The 22,531-nt window shown below is 43.9% G+C and overlaps 1 protein-coding gene across 2 annotated transcripts in view; it reads left to right on the top strand.

The window, feature by feature from the left end:
- BBOX1 (gamma-butyrobetaine hydroxylase 1) overlaps nucleotides 1-22,531 on the top strand; it is a 100,269-nt gene that overhangs the window by 45,331 nt on the left and 32,407 nt on the right. For both annotated transcript variants that reach the window (XM_032770858.2, XM_032770857.2), the window contains exon 4: nucleotides 18,963-19,161. In XM_032770858.2, the coding sequence (XP_032626749.1) occupies nucleotides 18,963-19,161 (199 nt within the window). The remainder of the gene's footprint in view (nucleotides 1-18,962; nucleotides 19,162-22,531) is intronic.

Here is a 22,531-nt window from a genome sequence, read left to right as displayed (position 1 = left end):
AGGCACTGGAATGGCCTCATGAAGGAATTTAATGACGTGAGATTATATTTTTCCTCAAGTATTGCACTGTTTTTCATTTTGTGAATATTTTGAGATATTCAGCAAGTTGTCAGTGAAACTCATAGTTGCTTTGAAAGAAAGGCTAGAATATAAAAGATGGTCTGTGTGGATGGCTTATATTAGGATGTGTGTGTTGTATTTCTTGGACTCCGTCTCTAATGTAGCTTTAAGCCAGAAGAATCAGAAATGCTACTTGTGGTTGGAAATTTGCAAACCTTGCAAATATTGAAAATTGTTGTAACTACACTCTGTAGTCCGTCAGCTCAGTGCAGCTTTTACTAACTGCATGGCAGTTTATAGCTGCCACCAATATATACATATGACCAAAATTTTCAAACTTGGGTGCCTGACTTTAGCATGTTGATGCTCTTGGCCAGCATTTTCTAGAGAACTAAAGGGAAACCTGTATTTTTAAATCCACTTCCGCTCCAGATTGCCTCATGCAGCACAGGTCTGATTCTGCAAGCTGCTCAGTGTCAGTACAGGAGCATGCACTTGTATAGCTCATTACAAGCTTAGGGCCAAGATTTGCAAAGGGCTTTTGGATCTGTGAGAAGGAGGATGCTAAATATATTTGTTATTATAGTCATCCTTTGAAGGGAATAGGGAACAAAAAGTTGGGCTTTTCAAATGATGTAACTTGCATTTTCAGCCACTGTGAGTTCTATTTTTTATAGTTCAGAGGTGGCCAACCTGTGGCTCTGGAGCCATATGCGACTCCTTGTATAGGCACTGACTCCAGGGCGGGAGCTACAGGTGCCAACTTTCCAATGTGCCAGGAGGCGCTCACTGCTCAACCCCTGGCTCTGTGATAGGCTCTGCCCCCACTCCACCCCCTCCCGCGTCCTCCCCTGAGCCTACCGTGCCCTCATTCGTCCTCCTCCCCCCCCGCCCCCCCCAGCCTCCTGCATCCCACGAAACAGCTGATCGGGAGGTGTAGAGAGGGCTGCTGGTGAGTGGGAGGCACTGGGAGCGAGGCGGCAGGGAGCTGATGGGGAGGCTTCTGATGTATTACTGTGGATCTTTGGTAATGTACTTTGGTAAATTCTGGCTTCTTCTCAGGCTCAGATTGGCCACCCTTGTTATAGTTTATCACTAGATTCAGACAGATTATCCCCGGGTTAGATAAAATGTTGACTTAAAATATGCACGCGTTAAACACAACTATTAGCCTATGAAACATTTTAAAACTTTTTATACTTTATTATATATATACTTTGAAAAACATGACTTAAATACATGAAAAAAAGGAATCAATTATCGCTGGAATTTCATGCTTAATTCTTATATGGGCTTCAATTCAGCAAAGCAATTAAAGCACACATTTAACATTAAAAGTGTGTAATTGCCATGGATGTTTAGATACTGGTACACTAAGGTTATGTGTACACTAGCACTTTTGTTGGTATAACCTATGTCCGTCAGGGGTGTGAAAAAAAACCCTCCTCTGAGTGACATCAGTTACACTGACAGAAGTGCCGGTGTGCATAGTACTATGATGGTGGAAGACGCTCTCCCTCCAATATAACTACCACTTCTCATTGGGAGTGGTTTAATTATGTCAACAGGAGAGCTTTCTCCCATCGCTATAGAGTGGCTACACAAGAGCTCTTACAGTGACACAGCTGCATCAGAACAGCTGTGCCCCTATAAGGTCTTAAGTGTAGCAGTATTTGAAAATTCAACATTCATCAGCCCAAGTACGTGCAGTAACCATGCTATTTTTCTATTATTAGAAGATACTGTAGTACCACAATTACTGCATAATGACAAATGCTATTTTTTTATAATGCCTACAACATAACATGTATGTTAAGATTATCCACTGGTTTGAAGACTCTTTGGGCTGGTCTACACTAAACAGTTAGGATATCTTAATCTTCTTGCTCAGGGCTGTGAAAAATTTTATGCTGTGTGTGATGAAATTGAGCCAATTTGTACCCCAGTGTAGGCATCACGAGGTCAATGGAAGAATTCTTCCATCAATTTAACTGCTGTCTTTCAGAGAGATGTGGATTTACTACCACGATAGAAAAACCCCTTCTGTATTAAGCATCTACATACTACAGTGAAACAGCTGCAGCTGTGTTGCTGTAGCATTACTAATGCAGATATACCTTTCATGATTAAGGTGACCATATCACAAGAATAAAATATCAGGACACATGTTGGGGACAACCACAGGCTCACAGCCCCCACCAGAGCCATGAGGGTGGGAGGCACACAGTTCTAGGAAGCCGTGGGTTGGGGATGCAGGGTTCTGGCCCTGGCCACAAGCCACTGTTGGGGGGCGCACATCTCCAGCCCTGCCTCAAGTTGCCAGTCAGTCAGGAGCACGTGACCCCGACTCTAGCCCCTGCCGCAAGCCGCAGGTTGGTTGGAGGTGCACGGCCCCAGCTCTGGTCCCCAGCTGCAAGCTGTGGGACAGGAACGCACAGCCCCGGCTGAAACCCCCAGCAGCAGTTCCCCCCCACAAGCCACCCGTCACAAGCCGCAGGTCAGTCAAGGACACACAGCTCTGGTGCCTGCTGCAAGCTGTGGGTCGGGGGCGCACAGCACTGGCCCCTGCCGCAAGCTGGGGATGCACAGCCCTGGCTCCAGTCCCCATTGCGGGGCGGGGTGTCAGGGCTGGGGCAGGGGGTTGGGGCATGGGAGGAGGTTCGGGGTGCTGACTCTGGGAGGGAGTTTGGGTGTGGGCGGGAGCTCAGGGCTAGGGCTGGAGGGTTGCAGCATGCGGGCTCCGAGTGGCACTTACCTGAGACGGCTCCCAGAATTGGTGACAGCTCCCTCTGGGTTCTAGGTGGAGGCCCAGCCAGGTGGCTGTGCACACTGCCTCACCCACAGGCACTGCCCCTGCAGCTCCCATTGGCTGTAGTTCCTGCACCTAGGATCCAGAGGGAGTTGTCACCACTTCCAGGGAGCTGTGTGGAGCTGGGTAGGGAGCCTGCCAGCCCTGCGCCAATGGATGCCTGGCAAGAAACCCTACAGTATCGAGACAAATGGCGTCCTGATCATACATCAGCCTGGATGGAGGACAAAGAGTTAAATATCGGGACATGTGGTCACCCTATTAATGATACTAAGTGCAGGCATGGGAGTTAATGTTAAAGATGTAGCCTTAGCTATGAATTTCCTAGCTTTTCTTTGTTAATCGGGAAATAGAATTGTTTCCCATATGGAAAGGGGAATGATGAATATAGTCTTGTATTTGGGGAGTACATCTTACATCTGAAGAATGTCTGTCTTGTACAAGTGAAAAGAAGTTTCCCCTAAAGTCCATTTATGTACAGTATGGTCTTTCTGCAGATGTCCCCTGAAATAGAAAACATATGCTCAGTTGTCAGTATTAATCACAGTCATTGCTTAAAAAACCAAGTGTCCAGATTAGAACATATGTCCTGGTTATTATGAAAATCAACGTGGAAAATATTTAGTACTGAAAAAACAATATGTGAACCTTCTAAGAACCAGGGGCCAGCTCCTTAGCTTGTATAAATTGTCATAGTGTCATCACCTTTGAAATCAATGGCACTATAACAAATTATACCAGCTGAAGATCTCCCCCTAGATTTGGTGATTAGACATTGAAATATGCTTAGGGGATGAAGTCCTGACTGCCATTCTCTTGCAAATAGTCCCATTTACTTCAGTGAGACTACTTGTGTGAGTAAAATGAACAGAATATTGTTAAGAATATTTTTTTTAAAAATCTAAGGTTCATTATATAAATAATGACATTTTACTATTGATTATATGTAGGAAATATATATTATTCCCAGTACCATCTTTTAACCGTTTAGAATAATACAGAATCAATTACAGCATTCATGATGTAAGAACTGCCATACTGAGCCAAGCCAATGGTCCATCTAGTGGTCAATAAGGGTATGTCTACACTATGGGATTATTCCGATTTTACAGAAATCGATTTTTGGAAACAGATGGTATAAAGTCGAGTGGTTGCGGCCACACTAAGCACATTAATTCGGCGGTGTGCGTCCATGTACTGAGGCTAGCGTCGACTTCCGCAGCGCTGCACTGTGGGTAGCTATCCCAGAGCTATCCCATCATTCCAACAGTCTCCCTCGCCCATTGGAATTCTGGGTTGAGATCCCAATGCCTGATGGGGCCAAAAATTTGTTGCGGGAGGTTATGGGTAAATGTCATCAGTCAATCTTCCCTCCGTGAAAGCAACAGCAGACAATCATTTTGCACCCTTTTCTCTGGATTGCCCGGGCTGACGCCATAGCATGGCAACCCGGGAGCCTGTTCAGCCTTTTTTCGCTGTCACCATATGTCTACTGGATGCTGCTGACAGACACGGTACTGCAGTGCTACACAGCAGCATCCCCTTGCCTTTGCAAGTTAGCAAAGACGGTTTCCAGCCCTACTGTACCATCTGCTGCTTTGCAAGTTGACAAAGATGTTTACCAGTCATACTGTACCATCTGCTGCTGTCATGGGTGCTCCTGGCCAGCCTCGGTGAGGTCGGTCGGGGCACCTGGACAAAAATGGGAGTGACTCCCCAGGTCATTCTCTTCTTTTAAGTTTTGTCTAATGGAAAGTCCAAGATAACCTAGCAATAGAATTCAGGACAAGACCTATGAAAAACCAAGAAGAAGGCAAACGGCCGCTCAGGTCAGCAGTCCTGACACCACAGACTGAGATGCTGCCTGACCGTTTCGGGTGCCACTGCAACAACCCCACCCGTTGCTCCTCCGTCCTCCACCCTCCTGGGCCTGAGACAGTTTCCCCCCATTTGTGTGAATTGCAGTCATAAAGAATGCAAATGAATTTGGAAACAACATACTGACCTTATATTGCCTCTGCAGAGAGAGATCAAAGAGCGAGAGGGGAACGGCAGTGGTACAGCAAAGTACGAGTGAACGACCATTCTGAATGCACTTCGCTTAGGCCTATAGCTGAAAAATGGAATCTGTGATAAGCACAGATAAAAGACACAGCGCACGGACTGAATCTCCATTTGTGTGTAGGCTTTTGGTTACACTGGTAAAAATACAAAATGTCCCAAGATTGTATGTTGGGGGGAACAGTCTAAAACAGCAGCTATAAATTTTTTATTTGCAGCCAAAATGTAGAGTACTTAAGTATCTGATTGTGAGACTTAAGGTAGCAAAGGGTAGCCCGGGTAGGCGCAACCGTGAGGTAGCTGCTGACTGGGGAGAGCAGCCTTGAGCAGAAGCCTTCCACTGCCATGTAATTCCAGGCAGACTGAATTTTCCATTGACAAACCTTAAGAAGAGCAATGACCTAGGAAGTCAGTTCCATTTTTGCCCAGGCATCCGTGAATGACTGACCCAGCCAGAGCACCCATGGAGAGACGATGACAGATACCAGTCCATAGATGTACGTTCTGCATCCACAAGGCAGAGAGATGCTGCTATGTAAGCGCATGCGCACACGCATCTGCAATAAGCATCCATAGGCATATAGTGAATGTAAAAAAGGGGACCCACAATTATTTTTTCCTTTGCTTCACTGCGGGGGGAGGGGGAGGTGATGAACATATACCCATGACCACCCGATGACACTGTTTTGACCTTCAAGCTTGGGAGCCCAGAAATTCAAATGGTTTGGAAGAGATAGCAAAAACTGTGGATGGTACAGTCGTCGCAACACCCTCCCGTAAACACGTAGAAGTGAACTAATTGGCAGTTCTGGTACACCTTAGTCATCAGCTCCCTTAGTTTCATGCAGCACAGGTGTTGAGTCCCTGTATGTGGCCTCTGAGTCACATCATGGCTTGAGGTTTGCAATGTTTTGGCATTTTGTCTTTTAGGAAACGGCAGTCTGATAGAAACAGAATTCATCTCCCATACAGAGATCAGCAATCTCGTATCTCCACGTAAATGTCCATTCTGGAGCTCTTTTTTGATTCTGGGACTGCATGGTCACCTGTGCTGATCAGCACTCCACGCTGGGCAAACAGGAAATAAAATTCAAAAGTTCGCAGGGCTTTTCCTGTCTACCTGGCCAGTGCATCCGAGTTCAGACTGCTTCCAGAGCAGTCACAATAGTGCACTGTGGGATAGCTCCCAAAGGCCAGTACTGTTGAATTATGGCCACACTAACCCTAATTCAAAATGGCAATGTCGATTTCAGCGCTACTCCCCTCGTCGGGGAGGAGTACAGAAATCGATTTAAGGGACCTTTATGTCGAAGTAAAGGGCTTTGTTGTGTGGACAGGTGCAGGGTTAATTCGATTTAACGCTGCTAAATTCAACATAAACTCGTAGTGTAGACCAGGCCTAAGAGATACACCAGAGGAAGTTGCAAGGAAATCCTGTATTTGACAATTATATGTTTCCAGATGATTCATGTGTTTAATAGGTTCTTCTCCAGTCACTTGCAAGTTAGGTAGCTCATAAAACAAATTCATTTTTTCCCCCGAATCGCGCATATATGATTCTCTGTTTCTACCCAGTACAGCATCTGTATTAACCACTGAGCATATGTAGGATATGGAGATTTCCCTGCTCATATTACAATGTATTTTATTGCAAAAAGTAGACTGTGCACCAATAGTTTCTCTTCATTCTCTTTCCACAAACCATAGTTTAAATTTGAGGTGTTCATTACTATATGGATTGGATTACTTGGGCCTCAATTATGCAATCAGGTGAACCTATAACACTTGAATGGAGCTCCACCAACTTCAGTGTGGCTCAGCATAGCTATCGGTGACAGATCCAGTCACAAGAGAAGATCTTTAACAGCAGTGTGTAGTGATAGGAGACTGCCAGTGTTACTCATCAGATCTGTCTCCCCACACCCCCACAACACCTTTTTCTGGCTCCTCTATTTCTACTCCCAGTTTCCTTGCCCAGTTGGTCACAGTGTCCCCTGCTAGCTCTTTGTCCAATTTCAGTGTCGTCATCCCTCAACTCTCCAACCAACAATTTCTTCAGTTCACTCCAACTCCAAGTACCCGTTTCAGCATGGAAAGTTTCAGCCCAAATGACTAACTTGGCAACCTTAATAAGAATCTCCCCAAAAAACAGAACAAAACTATATAACTATTTTTACTATATATAACTCCCTTTTACTTATTCTGTCATATTATAAACTGAGGGATAAAGATTTGACGTGCACAGCAACTATCTGCCTTTCTAGAAAGCAGCAAATAGTTTTTTTTTCCCTCCCTTTTACTTATTCTGTCATATATATAAATAATATGACAGAATACGTGAAAGGGAAGAAGAAAAGGCAGATAGCTGCTGTGCACGTCAAATCTTTATCTCTGTTTATTTCCACTAGTAAAACAATAATTATTTGAATTTAATATCTGTGAATGGAGATAGTTATAAAAATTATTTATTACAATAAAAGCACTGTATTAAATGTATGTAGCAGCATTCTGTAAAGCACTTGCATCAGATTTTAAACATAAAATTTAAAAACCAAACCAAAATGGGTCCAGGATTCTAAGCAGTGTGTACAATTTTTTAAAACACGTTTTTTTGTAATTGTGCCTACTTTACAATTACTGGTTATAGTATAAAATGAATTCTGACCCATAATTCTAAATTTAAGCTTGCATATACTGGTAGCACAGGCAAACTCCTAAATTAAAGTAACGTTTAACTAAACAGTTTCCAGACTCCTGAAAGTGGCCTGTTGAGAAACTGTGTTTTGGGTTCCATAATTAATTTCCTGTCTTTTCACTTTCTCTTCGCATTACTGTTCCCTTGAGTTCTTGGCTGAGTGCACTGTAGCCTTCTATCTGGAGCCATTAAAACCTAGATGATATCCATTTCAGTTTTGTCTAGTAGAACTGGCCCTTGTGGGATAAGCTTAAAAATAAACAACTCCTGATTATTTTAACAAAGTAATCTTGGCAAAGGGATAATGATGTTATAATACAGATAAAATCCCAGCATTTGTTGCTTACAGGGTGTTTGTGCATGCAGTAATGAACAGCTACAGCAGTGCTTTTTATCCAAGAAAATTAATGGGATGATGAAAATGGCTCTACAAATCTTAAGAAGTAGAGCAATTTTGAACAGATGGGTCCCAAAGAGATTCTTCCCCTTGCTGTGCCATGTGGCAGAACACAGTACAGTAACTATGTAGAAAGTGACAACAGTAATCTTTATAGCAGCTTGCTGATATGAGTCATTTCAGTTTGTTACAAAATTAAATATGGACTAACAAGTATAAATGTTGAGCTGATCCTCAGCTGGAGTAAATCAACTTAGCTCCATTAAAGGCATTAGAGCAGTGCACATTTATATCAGCTGAAAATAAGGTCCAATAGTTATTATATTTTCTTATTTAAGAACTATTACTTTTAACTCTTAGAAGTTTGATACATTCCAGACTCCCAGCCAAATAAATGTTTAAGAGGATATATCTATGTCAGTGCATACACTCATTTCAGTATATGTGGACCTGATTCTCCTCTGATATCACTAATTTTACGCTATTGTAACTTCATTGACTTCACAGGATATTCCAAATGACTGTTTGTTTGGAAGGTCTCAGTCCCATGGTTTAAACGTTCCCTGTTCAAAGTTCAACAGCCTAGAGATGAAAGGATCAGGCCAGAGGTTTCACTTTTATAGCTGAAACCACCTGTTAAATGTTTTGAGCGCAGCATGTGGCTGAGAATTCTTCTTTGTTGAGTACACACTGTCCCATCACTCTGAAGTTAACATTCTATTTACTGTGCATACACAGGTAATCCAGTTACACTGATTAACATAAGGCAGTTAGCTGGTCCTCCTTTGTAATAGAGATAGTTAAGCTGAAGACAATGTCAATAATATTAATTTCCTGTGGTATCTCACATCTTTGATCTTAAAGTTAACTGAACACAAATGCATGCCTAATTTAAGACATGAAAGGGAATTAGCATCTATAAGCTAATTTGGTTATATTGTTAAACTTCTAACAGGCTATAGATAAACACAGACAAATACACTTAGCATCTACCTTTGATTCCTATTACTACAAATGAATGGGTTAATGATTGCTGGTCTAGTACGTCTCTTTGAAATTCACATACAAGTGAATTGTCAGGGTACAATTGTAATGCCTCTTATTAAGTTGTTATTGGTCATGCACAGTTGTTATGGGTCTGCCAGTGTCACCGCCTCCTATTCTGGTCTAAATGTCACAATTTGACTCTCAGGGTACATCTATACTACCCGCCGGATCAGAATCAATCTATCGGGGATTGATTATTGCGTCTTATCTGGACGTGATAAATCGATCCGTGAATCGACACCCATACTCCACCTCAGCAGGAAGAGTAAGCAGCGTCGATGGGGGAGCTGCGGCAGTCGACTTGCCGCTGTGGGGACAGCCAGGTTAGTTGAACTAAGATACTTCGAATTCAGCTACGCTATTCGCGTATCTTAAATCGATCCCTCCCCGCCCAGATCTTTCAAGCTTTCAAGCTACGGGCTTTCAATCAAGACTGTAGATTGAAAGCTCTTTGCTGAAAGGAATCCAGGATTCATGTAGGCCAGAAAGGTTTGGGGGGAGAGAGAGGAGCCTGACTCCTTTTTATTCTCCCTGCTCAGTTGAATAAAATGAGGACTCAGATTAGGAAAGCATCACCTATATCATTCCTTTCTGTACTCTGTGGTGGATATTATGTAACCAAAGATGTGGATGTCTATTTTAGATTCAGTTTATTACAACAGGCGGTGTTATAAACTCACTCATCACAGAACAAAATTTGTGAGAAGTTTCCTAAGAGTTACTTTTGAAATTTAACTTTCTTCATACATTAAATAATTGGAAAGGTTTTGCCTCAGCACATGTAGTAATCTCCTTTCATGGGTCACAAGAAAGAGAGAGCACCTGCATTCTTTTCTCAGTGCTATCTGACGGATACAGCCACGCAAGGCAACTGTCTGCTCTAGCTCAATTGTTCTGCTTTACACCTTCATTTGTGAATCAGTGTGTGTTTAGGACAGGCAGGGGCAAGAGAGGAGTGCACGTAGTCTCCTCCTTTGCATACCTTGTGTAACGCCCTGTCACAGAAATAGTTTCTGCACTCAGGGAACACAGCGACTGCTCCCTTGGAGGGCCCTGGGAGTCACATCACCCCAAAAGGGGTTGGTGGGTGGTATGGCCATGACAGATTCACATCTGCACACCAGTCTACAAAGTGAGATGGCGACAATGTGTAGGAGCTGGAAAAGGCTGTAGCGTGCTCAAGGATTGCACAATTCCCTGCATGCTGAGCTGTTTGCAGGCGTGGTCTCTCAAGGGAGCCAGAAGGCACAGTCTGTCCATGTTCCCCATGGGCCCATACAATGCCACACTGTCCCTTACTCAGGTTGGCAGCTAAATGACACCGTACTGTCCTATTCTTTACAGGTATTGCTACAGTGCTCATCACTGTTGTACCTGGTACATGTTACGAGAAATAGAATTTTGTAACTGGACTTTTATGGTATTTCAGACCATCATAGTTTCTTTTTGGTAGTTCTGAAGTGTGAGAGAGGCTCACTAAATTTCTTGATTCACTGTGTCCAAGTGCTATAGGCAGAGGGAGATGAGTATTGCTGAAAATACTGAGAGGACTGGGCTTGATGGTGAAGGGAATGGCATGAGCAGAGCTTCCACACTGAGTTGGAAAGGGACAATAAATCAGGAAGAGGAAGGAGGTGGAAGGCCAGCTATAGGCACATGTCAAGCACAGAGGTCTGCATTTTAGGGAAACTCCCTCAGCCTCCTCTCAGGCCTGGGCTATATACTGACTCATAGTTCCTCTCAATACTGGAGAACAGGGAAATGGTTGGCTAGAACAAAAAGACCCTGTATAAGATAAAAATCCATCACTGGGCACACGTGAGCCCATGTTCAGGATTCTGGGAGAAGAAAGCCCATACAGTATTTGGGACCCATGCCAGGCATGTCTCTTTTGAAAAAGTGTCAAGCTGTCTGAAGTGGCTCATGAATATGAGTGTCAACCTCAGGGCAGGAGGAAGAAGCAAGGCACAAACCCCAAATTGGTTTTGAGTTCTATACTTAGTTTTCACTAATCAAGTAACAAACACTACAGCTGCCTTACCATGAAGTCACAGACAGTCTCCCTGGGTACCCTAGTCTATTTTGCCACCCAGGCAAACTTGCCTTTGTGATAGATGGTGCCTTACACCAAAAATCACAAGAATATGTAGGTTACTCCCACTCCCATTCCCATTCCCAATCCCAAAGGATGACTCATTTAACCAGGTCAGTTGTACTTTAGATCCTAGCCAATCCTGTCGTAACCTGACTACAGAATTATTAACTAGGGAAAAAATGAGTTATTTACGAGGTTAAAGCAGGTAAACATACACACACAAATTATTTAGTCTTAGGTTTTAAAAAGTAATAGAAGCTGCTATGATGTGCTTTTTGCTATTTGCCCTTTGGGGCTAATCCAAGCTAAGCAGCTTGGGGATCCCTTGCTTATGCTTATCAATACTGCCCTCTTTAAGTTCCAAGCAGCCTAGTGATACAGACCCCCTGGTCAGGGATTTTTGTTCCCTTCCCCCCAGAGTTCAGACTGGGATGGGGGTCTGTGCACATCCCCTCTTCATGGGTGTAGGGGGAACAGTCAACAGAGTCTTTTATCCACTGATGTTCTACATTGGTTCGTCTGGTTTCTATGGGCCTTCTTTTGTTGAGCAGGAGGTGACACCTCTTGTGGTAAACTAGTATTTCACAGTTGGTAATGTTTCTCTGACTGAGGGTGTTTTCAGTTTCATAGCAACCACTTTTTATAGTTACAAAGAAAACACTTAAATATTACTTTATAATGGCGACTACAGATATAATAAGTGAGATTAATGCATGCAGCAACTCACAAGCATTTTATAAAGTATGAAACACCTCAATTAATCTAATACATATTTTAATAGTACTATCACACAGGTGAGTCAGATTGGTTTCCAGCTATGCATTTGTCAGTGAGGCTTAGGGCTGCTCGCATAACGCACAGAGTCTCCCTAAATATAAGAATGCCCCTTGGCAGGAAAGGAGAGGAGGGGACAGGAATAGGAAGGAGGATAAGAGTTAAAAGAAGAGCAAAATAAGAGGGAGAAGGGCTGTCCTACATTTCCACATTTTTGTCCTAAATAATGGTCCAGACTCTGGCTGCACTTGTATGGGCTCATACTAGAGGAGGGAGGGTGCAGGGGCAGCCAGAATTTAGATCAGAGGTCTCAAACACGTGGCCCATGGGGCTATTTCCTGCGGCCCACCCCCACCCCCCGGGCCTACCTCTAGGCCAGGGATGGGTAAACTACAGCCGCAGGATTGCCCCCTCAAGCCCCGTGCTGCCTCCTGAAGCAGCTGGCATCACGTCCTGGAAGCCCAGGAGGCAGGGGGGCGGGGAGAAGCAGAGGGCTACGTCCATGTGTTACCCTGGCTTCCAGGCACACACCCCTCTTCCCCCCTCCCCCACAGCTCCCATTGGCTAGGAACAGGGAATCACGACCAATGAGAGCTTCGGGAGAGGTACCTGGAGGCACAGCAAGCAGCGTGTGGAGCCCTGCATCCCCCTCCCCCAGGGGCCACAGGGAAATGGTTCCAGCTACTTCCTGGAGCGGAGCGGAGCTGGGGCCGGGGTCGGGGTCCGCCAGCCTACCCTGGCCCCGGTGTGTGCCGCTGCCACCCTGGAGCCCGAAGCCCTCCTGCACCCCGCCCCCCAACTTCCTGCCCTGAGCCCCCTGCCTGCACCTCAACCCCCTACTGCACTCCACACCCCAACCCCATGCCCTGAGCCCCCTACTGCACCCCAACCCCCTGCCCTGACCCCCCCTCACATCCCACACCCCTCCTGCATCCCAACTCCCTGCCCTGGGCCCCCTGGTGCACCCCACACCCCCACCCCCTGCCCTGAGCCCCCTGCTGCATCCCACACCCCTTCTGCACCCTGAGCCCTCTGCCTGCACCCCAACCCCCTGCTGCACCTCAACTCCCTGCCCCGAGCCCCCTGCTGCACCCCACACCCCAACCCCCTGCCCTGAGCCCCCTGCTGCATCCCACACCCCTTCTGCACCCTGAGCCCTCTGCCTGCACCCCAACCCCCCGCTGCACCTCAACTCCCTGCCCTGAGCCCCCGCCACACCCCTCATGCCCCCTCTGGGGGCAGCGAGGGAGCGAAGTTGGGGTGGGCACTTCAGGGAAGGGGTTGGAATGGGAGGCTGGGAAGGGTTGGGAAGAGGCGGGGCCTCATGGAAGGGGTGGAGTGGGGGCAGGGCCAGGGGTAGCGAGGAGGGTATGTCAGTGATGCGGCCCTCAGACCAATGAACTAGGCCTCATGTGGCCCTGCTGGTCATTTGAGTTTGAGACTCCTGATTTAGATTCTCTCACTGCCTGACCCCCAGGCACAGGAGAGGCGTAGTCAGCCGTGAAGCAAGACATCCCAAAAGCTAGTCTGCGGGGGGACATTGCCATGTCCTCATCTATCTTCTGCATTGGCTGTCTGTCCAAGGTCAGTGGCGGACGGATTCTATGTTGCATTATTTTGGGGTCTGATTTTGCATGCACTGAAGTCAGTAGTACAACTTGCACGGACATTAATGGGTGCAAGACCATGGCTTTAAGTGCTATAGTAATCACCATTTCTGAATGTTCTCCTAAAGCCCTCCTGGAGGCTTACTGTCTGTCTTTATCCGCTGTAAGCAGAATGACTCCAGGAACTGCTGCTCAGAGTATCCCCCACTACTTAGCTCTGTCTTTGAATGCACAGTCTAGCCCAAAATTTGCAGTATGTCTTACAGTGATCTTGAATTGAAAATAACTATAGTCAAACTTTATAAAGTTTCCCATGATGAAATGCTGACTTAGATATTATGTCTCATGCAAAGCCTTGTCTCTTGTGATTTGTGTATTTCTTCGTCACTTGTGAAAAATCTACCCTAATACAACAGAACTATATAATTTGTAGTTTCTTTTCCAACTATAAATTTCTATCTGGCTTTTTGTAAATCTTTTTTTTTTGAACTGGCATCAGAACATATTGTCTGAATGCAGAAAACATTCCACCTCAGGGAAACACGAAGAAAAGAAAGAAACCAATGAAGAGCCCAGGAGTGTTTTCTTCTAGTTACAGTCCATTAATGTACTTTTAATTCATTTTGAACGCAGCATTCCCCTGGGACCCATATATCTCTCCGTATTAGGAAGCTTATCTGTTCCTGAACTCTCCAACTCAAATAAATGTGTTGCTTTAAGACTCAGTAAGGGGTAAAGAAAACAGTATTGTTAAACATGGAAATCAGCAACCATTACCGAGTTGCTGGCTCAGACTATAGGCTTAAGGCATCCTTAGAATATCCATGCTAGATTTAGGAGCATTTGGGCTGCTGAAACTATATGAAAGCATATTAGCAAATAACCCTTAATTTTCAGGGGGACATAGCATTTGGCCATATTTGTCCCATTGGATAACTAAAACCTATGTATCTCCTTGAAAAATTGGGAAGTTATGGGTTTACTTTCCTCTGAAATATGGAATAATATGACACATAGATATGATTGTCCTGCTCTCCCTTGCTTAAGCAAAAACTTCCCCTTAGACGTCAGAGCTGCTGTGTGTGTGGCCTCACTACTGGGGTAATATCAATGACCGGTACATTCAAGTTCCATGGGCGGAGCAAAACAGAATCCCTCGCTCATGTTTTATAGCATGTATGTCGTATATAAATACGCAAGGACTGATTGTGTCTTTAAGACACAGCTCTGGGATGGACATGATGCAGAGTCTGTCCAACCCAGTGGAGTTCCAGGCAAGCAAAGTGCCCAGGCACAATGGCTTAGCAGCCATTCTTTCCCTGCACTCGGAGGGCCAATGTTCTTTAGCATGTGCTGTGCACCCTCCCACACCCTCCAACGTTGTTGATGCAAAGGGGGCAGCATGGCAATGGCCCATCCCTTCCTGAGCCCATTTTGAAGAGGCCAGTGCAGTAGCTACCCTCCCTCAACACAAGGATTGCATTGTGCTTGGCCTTGCACCAGAACAGAAGTGGAGATGTGCCTGTTTTCTATGTTTGTACTCTGGTGAAGAGATTTTCAGATTATAAAAAGTTTATTTATCTGAATCAAATAGAAATGCATGGGAAACAAGCTGAGGGTTTTTTGGGGAGGGGCAGGGAAGGCTTTGATTTATTGTAACGGGCCCTCTGTTTTTCTTTGGGGCGGGAAGGGTTAGGTTGGATCAGGGCTGCATTTAGTCTTAATCCTTCAGTGATGGAGTTGTAGTTCCAGAGTGATAATGACGGGAGATGTTCTGCAGAATGTTTATGGGAGCACTCTCAGAAGTGGCACGTACTTTGCCTTGAAAAAAACATTGCCCAGGCCCCCTCCAGACAGCTCACCTGATCATGTTACTTTTGGAGTGCACAGTGCTGCTATCAACAGTAGTCTCCCACTCAAGAGCACATACTTCAGCATTCCGGCTGCCTTCTGCTTGGAGACGGAGGGGAAACAACTCCCTGTGTTCTCTGCCCCCACTAATGCACCCAAAGGGGACAGCCACAATTTGGCTCTTTAATAAAAGCTCTTTGAGGCAAGGAGCATGTCTTTCTCTGTGCTTGTAAAATGCTATATTAAAAATATGTATGTACATTTATTAGTAAAAATATAATATACCTACATTTTCTACAGTCTTGTGGCTAGAGAGGAATCCACCGTGTCCCATTGGTGCACGCCCATTACCCTCACTTATACTTCTCCACATAACTGGAAAGTCATTGAATGCACCAGGGTGGATGAAGCCTAGGGTTCGCAGAAATCTCATCTACAGCAATTTGGTGACAAATCAGAGGCTGGTTTAGCTTCTCCATTTAAAATCCAGGAAGTATTTAAAAATAAAGAGGGGGCAACAAAGAGAAATGGAGAGTGTTGTGTGTAACTGAGGATACTAGTCCAAACGTATAACTTGGAAAACTACAGACGCTGTTGCTCTGCAGGAACAGTGATTGCTATTAAAAAGTCAGTATTTACTATCCGTTACTACAGTGAATTATCTAGATACAGCAATTGGAACCTGAACTAAAGCTCACTGAAGTCAATAGGAGTCCTTTTTTCCTCAGACTGTGAAGGAGAGATAAGTACAGTGCCTCAGATATTGTAACATGGTAATGTGTTCATAAATAGTAGCCACTGTTTGTAGCTCTAAATGAGAGGTGATGGTTAAAAATCCAAACATTTCTAGGGGCTGATATCACCCCATTTTTATTTAATTTCATGTCATTTAGCTACAGCTTTTTACCTACAGGATTTTTCCTTGTAAAAGTACTCAAAAATGAAGTTATAATGGGTAAAATTCCCTTGCTAAAAAAAACTGAAAACTTTTAAAAAGCAGGAATGCACAATATTAAAATAATGTTTAAAGGTGTTATCAGTACTTAATTACATTTCATAATTTTGTTTGTTCTCTATTGTTTGCAATATCTTCTCAGATTCTAGAAAATAACCATCCTTTTTAGGCAACAGTATTTTATATATATATAAATTCCCCTCTCACCCCTATGGGTGGTATGTGTCTTCCTCAACCTCGGGTCCTCTACCAGAGGCCTGGGAGTTTGAGGGTTCTGCGCAGTATCTTAGCTGTTCCTAGCACTGCACTCTTCTGGACAGAGAGCTCTGATGTTGTTCCTGGGATCTGTTGGAGCCACTCACCCAGCTTAGGAGTCACAGCCCCGAGGGCTCCTACCACCACTGGGACCACTTTGGCCTTCACTTTCCACATCCTCTCTAGTTCCTCTTTCAGGCCCTGGTACTTCTCCAGCTTCTCATATTCCTTCTTCCTGATGTTGCTGTCACTTGGCACTGCTATATCTATCACCACCGCTGTCTTCTGCTCCTTGTCTATTACCACGATGTCTGGTTGATTGGCCAGTACCTGCCTGTCCGTCTGGATCTGGAAGTCCCACAGAATCTTAGCCCTGCTATTCTCCACAACCTTCTGTGGAATCTCCCATCTGGTCTTGGGAGGGTCTAGCCCATACGCTGTGCAGATGTTCCTGTACACAATGCCAGCCACTTGGTTGTGCCGTTCAGTGTATGCTGTTCCTGCCTGCATCTTACACCCTGCCACTATGTGTTGGACTGTCTCTGAGGCCTCTCTGCACAGTCTGCACCTTGGGTCCTCTCTAGTGTGGTAGACCCCTGCTTCAATGGATCTGGTGCTCAGTGCCTGTTCCTGTGCTGCTATGATCAGTGCCTCAGTGCTGTCTTTTAGTCCAGCCCTTTCCAGCCACTGGTAGGATTTCCCAATGTCAGCCACCTCAGCTATCTGTCGATGGTACATCCCATGCAGGGTCTTGTCTTGCCATGGCACTTCTTCTGCTTGGTCTTCCTCCCATGTCTGCTGCTGCCTCAGGCATTCTCTCAGCAGCTCATCTTTGGGGGCCATCTTACTGATGTACTCCTGGATGTTCCGGGTTTCATCCAGGACAGTGGCTTTGATGCTCACCAAGCCCCACCCGCCTTCTTTCCGGCTGGTATACAGTCTAATAATATACAGGTATATTATTTTATTTATTTTATTATAGGCCCAATGCGAACTAACATCTTTTAGAAATCATTTTTCATGACAGTGGCCAGAATGTAAATTCTTTTTCTTCACTGAATCATTGCTAAGTATTGGGTGTTCTCCATATTCTAATTATCTTAAGGTTACTTAGCATCTTAGGCCTAAATTATCAAAATAACATATATGTGAAATAGTGTTAAATATATTTAGGCATAAGCTTTTGTGGGCTAAAACCCACTTCATCAGATGCATAGAGTGGAAAATACAGTAGGAAGCTGTCTATAAGCGAGGACTGGCCTGTCTCCCAAGGTCTATGAGTGTGAGGGATCATCCTTCAGGATAGGTTGTAGATCCTTGACGATACCCTGGAGAGGTTTTAGTTGGGGGCTGAAGGTAACAGCTAGTGGTGTTCAGTTATTTTCTTTGTTGGGCCTATCCTATAGTAGGTGACTTCTGGGTACTCTTCTGATTCTGTCAATCTGTTTATTCACTTCAGCAGGTGGGTATTATAGTTTTAACAATGCTTGATAGAGATCCTGTAGGTGTCTGAGGGATTGGATCAAATGCAGTTGTATCTTAGAGCTTGACTGGTTGATGGCGGGATGGAAATTGTTGAAATCCTGGTGGAATTCCTCAAGGGCTTCTTTCCCTTGGGTCCAGATGATGAAGATGTCATCAGTGTAGCACAAGTAGAGTAGGGGACGAGAGCTGAGGAAGTGTTTTTCTAAGTCAGCCATAAAAACGTTGACATACTGTGGGGCCATGAGGGTACCCATAGCAGTGCCGCTGACTTGAAGGTATATATTGTCCCCAAATGTAAAATAGTTTTGGGTGAGGATAAATTCATTAGAACTGGTAAAGCAACCCCATCTTTTCATGTACTATGTATATATATCTTGTATTTTCCATTCCATGCATCTGATGAAGTGTGTTTTAGCCCACAAAAGCTTATGCCCAAATAAATTTGTTAATCTCTGAGGTGCCACAAGTACTGCTCATTGTTTTTATTACAGAAACTGAATATTATAGTTTTCACTCTTATGGTCCATATATTCAGAGAGAGAGAGAGGCACTTCTGCTTTATGTTTTGCAGTACAATATTCCTTTCAGATCATACATGGTTTAAAATGTCATTTATTTGATGTATTTTACTTCTAGAAAACTGTTTATTTGTGATATGTACATACCAAAGTCTCCACATGGCCCTGTCATGCAAATTTAATTGCAGAACTGGGGCCATATTCGGAAACACACAAAAGCAAAGCATTACGTTAAAATAGTTTAATATTGTGAATATGTCCTAACCTTGAACATGGAAATAACTACAGTAATACAAATAAGAAATAATAAAGATAATAACTAAAAGTTTGCTTCAATATTTTTTGTCTTACAGAATGTAAATATTGGGGTTCAGATCTGCAGCTCCCAAATATGTCTTTTGAAGAAGTCTTACACAGTGATGAAAGTGCATACAAGTGGCTTTCCACCCTTAAAAAAGTAGGAATTGTACTGTTAACAGGAGCTGCCACTGGACAGGGGGAGTTGGTTAAACTTGGCAAACGGATTGGATTCCTGCGTCTCACATTTTATGGGTGAGCTAGTTTTTCAGATTTTCTAGTTCTGACAGCAATGTAATCACCTTTGATATGTTATACTTCAAGATGTAGGACTCTTCGTGGGGATTAATTTATTGTAGCTGGATCAGAATTATTCTTGGCTTCACATTAGAAAATGTCATCCCCCATAACACTCTGTGTATATGGATTGCTTTGCCATGCCAGACAGGATATATGACAAATACCATGGTACCCAGGAGCAAACTATGATAACAACGGTGATTGTAATAAAAAAAGAAAAGAGAATTACAGAATTGAAAACAAATCAATCAACAAGATAGTGAGCCATGGATAGAGATGTGCCTGATCAAATACCCTGGATCCAAATACCTTAACTTTGGATTAGCATTTGCGTTCAAACTTTGTATGTCAAACCCGTTTCTAGTCATGGAAACAGAGGAGGTTGAAGTGAGATGATTGTCTTTCATATCAGTTTTATGTAACCACTTCACCACCTTTAAATGAAAGCTCTGTTCAGAAGAGTCCATCAGCTCAGAATGTGCTGAAATGAGGGTTACACTGTAGATATTTAAAATACATTTTTCAAGGCTGACTAGGCCACAGTGGTTCTAAACCCTTTCCATATCAGCATACACACCAGTTCTCCCCTCCCATCTAGCCAGGATCTCCCTCCCATTTAGCAATATAGGAAGAGTAGCGTGACACCTGTTTGCAACCACACAATTGAGAGCTCATGAACTAGACTCTAGAGGATCTGGATGTCAGATAGACACCAGTCGTCACATCCCTGGTCTGTCCCCAACCACTTTTCCACAGTGGGCCATGCCGGACCAGTGCAGGGCCCAATTCCACCATGCACATCGGGTGCAGATCACCTTGTATGCCCATTTCAGAGCCGCCCTCTATCAACAAAGCAGAAGCCCTGCGCTGATGGCTTTCCATGGCTTTTTCCAAGTGTTTCACTAGCAGACTTTCTTCTTCTAAAGGTTAGGGTTCATTTCAAAGTGTCACAAACAGTAAGGCACATAAGTGTGTGCCGACCTTTAAGTCCTATTGATTTAATGAATTAGGGCCCTAAATCTCCAACTTCCTAATTATCTGCGAGAAGGGTAACAATCATAGAATCGTAGGACTGGAGGGAGCCTTGAGAGGTCTTCTAGTGCAGTTCCCTGCTCTCAAGGCTCAACTAAGTATTATCTAGATCATCCCTGACAGGCGTTTGACTCACCTGCTCTTTAAAATCTCTGCAACCTCCCTAGGCAATTTATTTCAGTGCTTAACCACTCTGACAGGAAGTTTTTCCTAATGTCCAACCTAAACTGCCCTTGTTGCTATTTAAGCCCATTGCTTCTGGTCCTAGCCTCAGAAGTTAGAGAACATTTTTTCTCTGTCTTCCTTGTAGCAACCTTCACAGGGGAGGGATAGCTCAGTGGTTTGAGCATTGGCCTGCTAAACCCAGGGTTGTGAGTTCAATCCTTGAGGGGGCCATTTAGAGATCTGGGGCAAAAATATGTCTGGGGATTGGTCCTGCTTTAAGCAGGGGGTTGGATTAGATGACCTCCTGAGGTCCTCTACAACCCTGATGATCTATGAAGATATTGAACAGACCCTGAACTGATCCCTGCTAGACTCTACTTGAATGCTATTAGCTAATGTCTCACTGAGCTCAACATTCTTGCTCTGTCACCCATCCATCTTGGAGAATAATTTTCAGAATTCTGATTTGCACGTATTCTTCAATGACTTATGAAAAAAATCACAAATCCATAGCATTTAAATGTTACCATCTGTATTTCTGTCCTGTTTTGCCAATTGTATCTTATACGTTGGGGTCTGCATAGCCACTAAAACCAGGACATCCAGGGGCTCCTAGCCAGGCTTTTTTCCCTGATTCAAATGATGCAAATTCCAGCTAAACATGTATTTTTATTTTAAGCACCTCAGTTCAAAAGTTAACAATATGAGTGCAACAGTGAATGTCGTCTTCTTTGTCTAAAAAGATTTAAAATAAATAGGAGAAGACAAAATCCAAACTTTGGCTGGAAAGCCAACATTCCTTCCACATTAGAACAGAGAAGCAAAGATTTACTTCCCTCTTATAACGTTTATGTATGAGGCCACATTCAAGTCATGTTGGCATATGCAGGGCTGGCAAGAGTGATAGGCACAGCGAAGTGATAATGGGGAAAATATGTTTATCTGAAATGTTAATTTGGGAGGGAGGGAAGAGAAGAGAAGATCCTTTTTTTCCCATTATTTTGCTTATTGTTAATGAAGAGAAGCAATGAAAGTCTCAGCCAAGTAAAGAAATGCTTAAATAAGGCCAATGAATCTTCATTTTATTAGGCTAAAATAGCTCAATCATTGACTGTCATAGAAAAATAAATTATTTGGGATGCTACCATCATTCAAGTTTACTGAAAAAGTTCTGAAAGCCAGAAAAATAGCCTTCATGATCCTGTAGCTTATTTCTGGCACTGGATAAGTTCCTTCTGATTTAATTTCCATTCTGTCATTTTTTTATGTCCACTTGGCTACTGATGGCTGGTCTACACTATGGGGGGAAATCGATCTAAAATACGCAACTTCAGCTACGTGAATAACGTAGCTGAAGTCGAAGTATCTTAGATCGAATTACCTACCGTCCTCACGGCGCAGAATCGATGTCCGCAGCTCCCCATGTCGACTCCGCTACCACCGTTCGGGTTGGTGGAGTTCCGGGATTGATAGGAGCTCGTTCAGGGATCAATATATCACGTCTAGATGAGACGCGATATGTCGATCCCCAAGAAATCGATTGCTACCTGCCGATACGGCGGGTAGTGAAGACGTAGCCTGAGCTCCATTTCTGGGGCAAGTTCTGCTTTCAGCCACATGGATGCATCAGCTTTGAAATCAGCAGGGTGCATGAATGCAACAGGAAAGAATTTGACTCCCTATATAAAACGCCAGTAACTGGGATAAATATACTAAATGTATTGTATTTGCCTTTTTAAAATTTTAAACCAACCTAAAGTGATTAACCTTGCAGTCTTTCTGAAACAGGAACTAGATTTAAAATGTATGGCCCATCCAAATTTCACTGTATTTCAGAAAGATGCCTGTGAGCCAAATAAGGCATCATTCTATTAAGGATAGTCTGGCTGAGAAAACACTCTTATTACTTGGCCTTTGGCCCAATAAGAGCATATGAATTACTCCAGCCATCAGCACTTACTAGTGGTCAACCAGAAAGGAGTATTTTCTCTGAAACAGCTACTGGTCTCCTCTTATTGGATTTGCCAAAGGAAAATGTGTTAACAGGGATAAAACGGGAGCAAAATATCCAGATCTATACACTTACCTAAAGTTTTTATCCAATATGTTGGTCTCCTTCAAAAACTTA

This window comes from Chelonoidis abingdonii, chromosome 4 (assembly GCF_003597395.2).
Source record: "Chelonoidis abingdonii isolate Lonesome George chromosome 4, CheloAbing_2.0, whole genome shotgun sequence".
NCBI classification, from domain to species: Eukaryota; Metazoa; Chordata; order Testudines; family Testudinidae; genus Chelonoidis; species Chelonoidis abingdonii.
The sequence above is the reverse complement of the archived record's forward strand: the minus strand, read 5'-3'. Positions and strand labels throughout refer to the sequence as shown.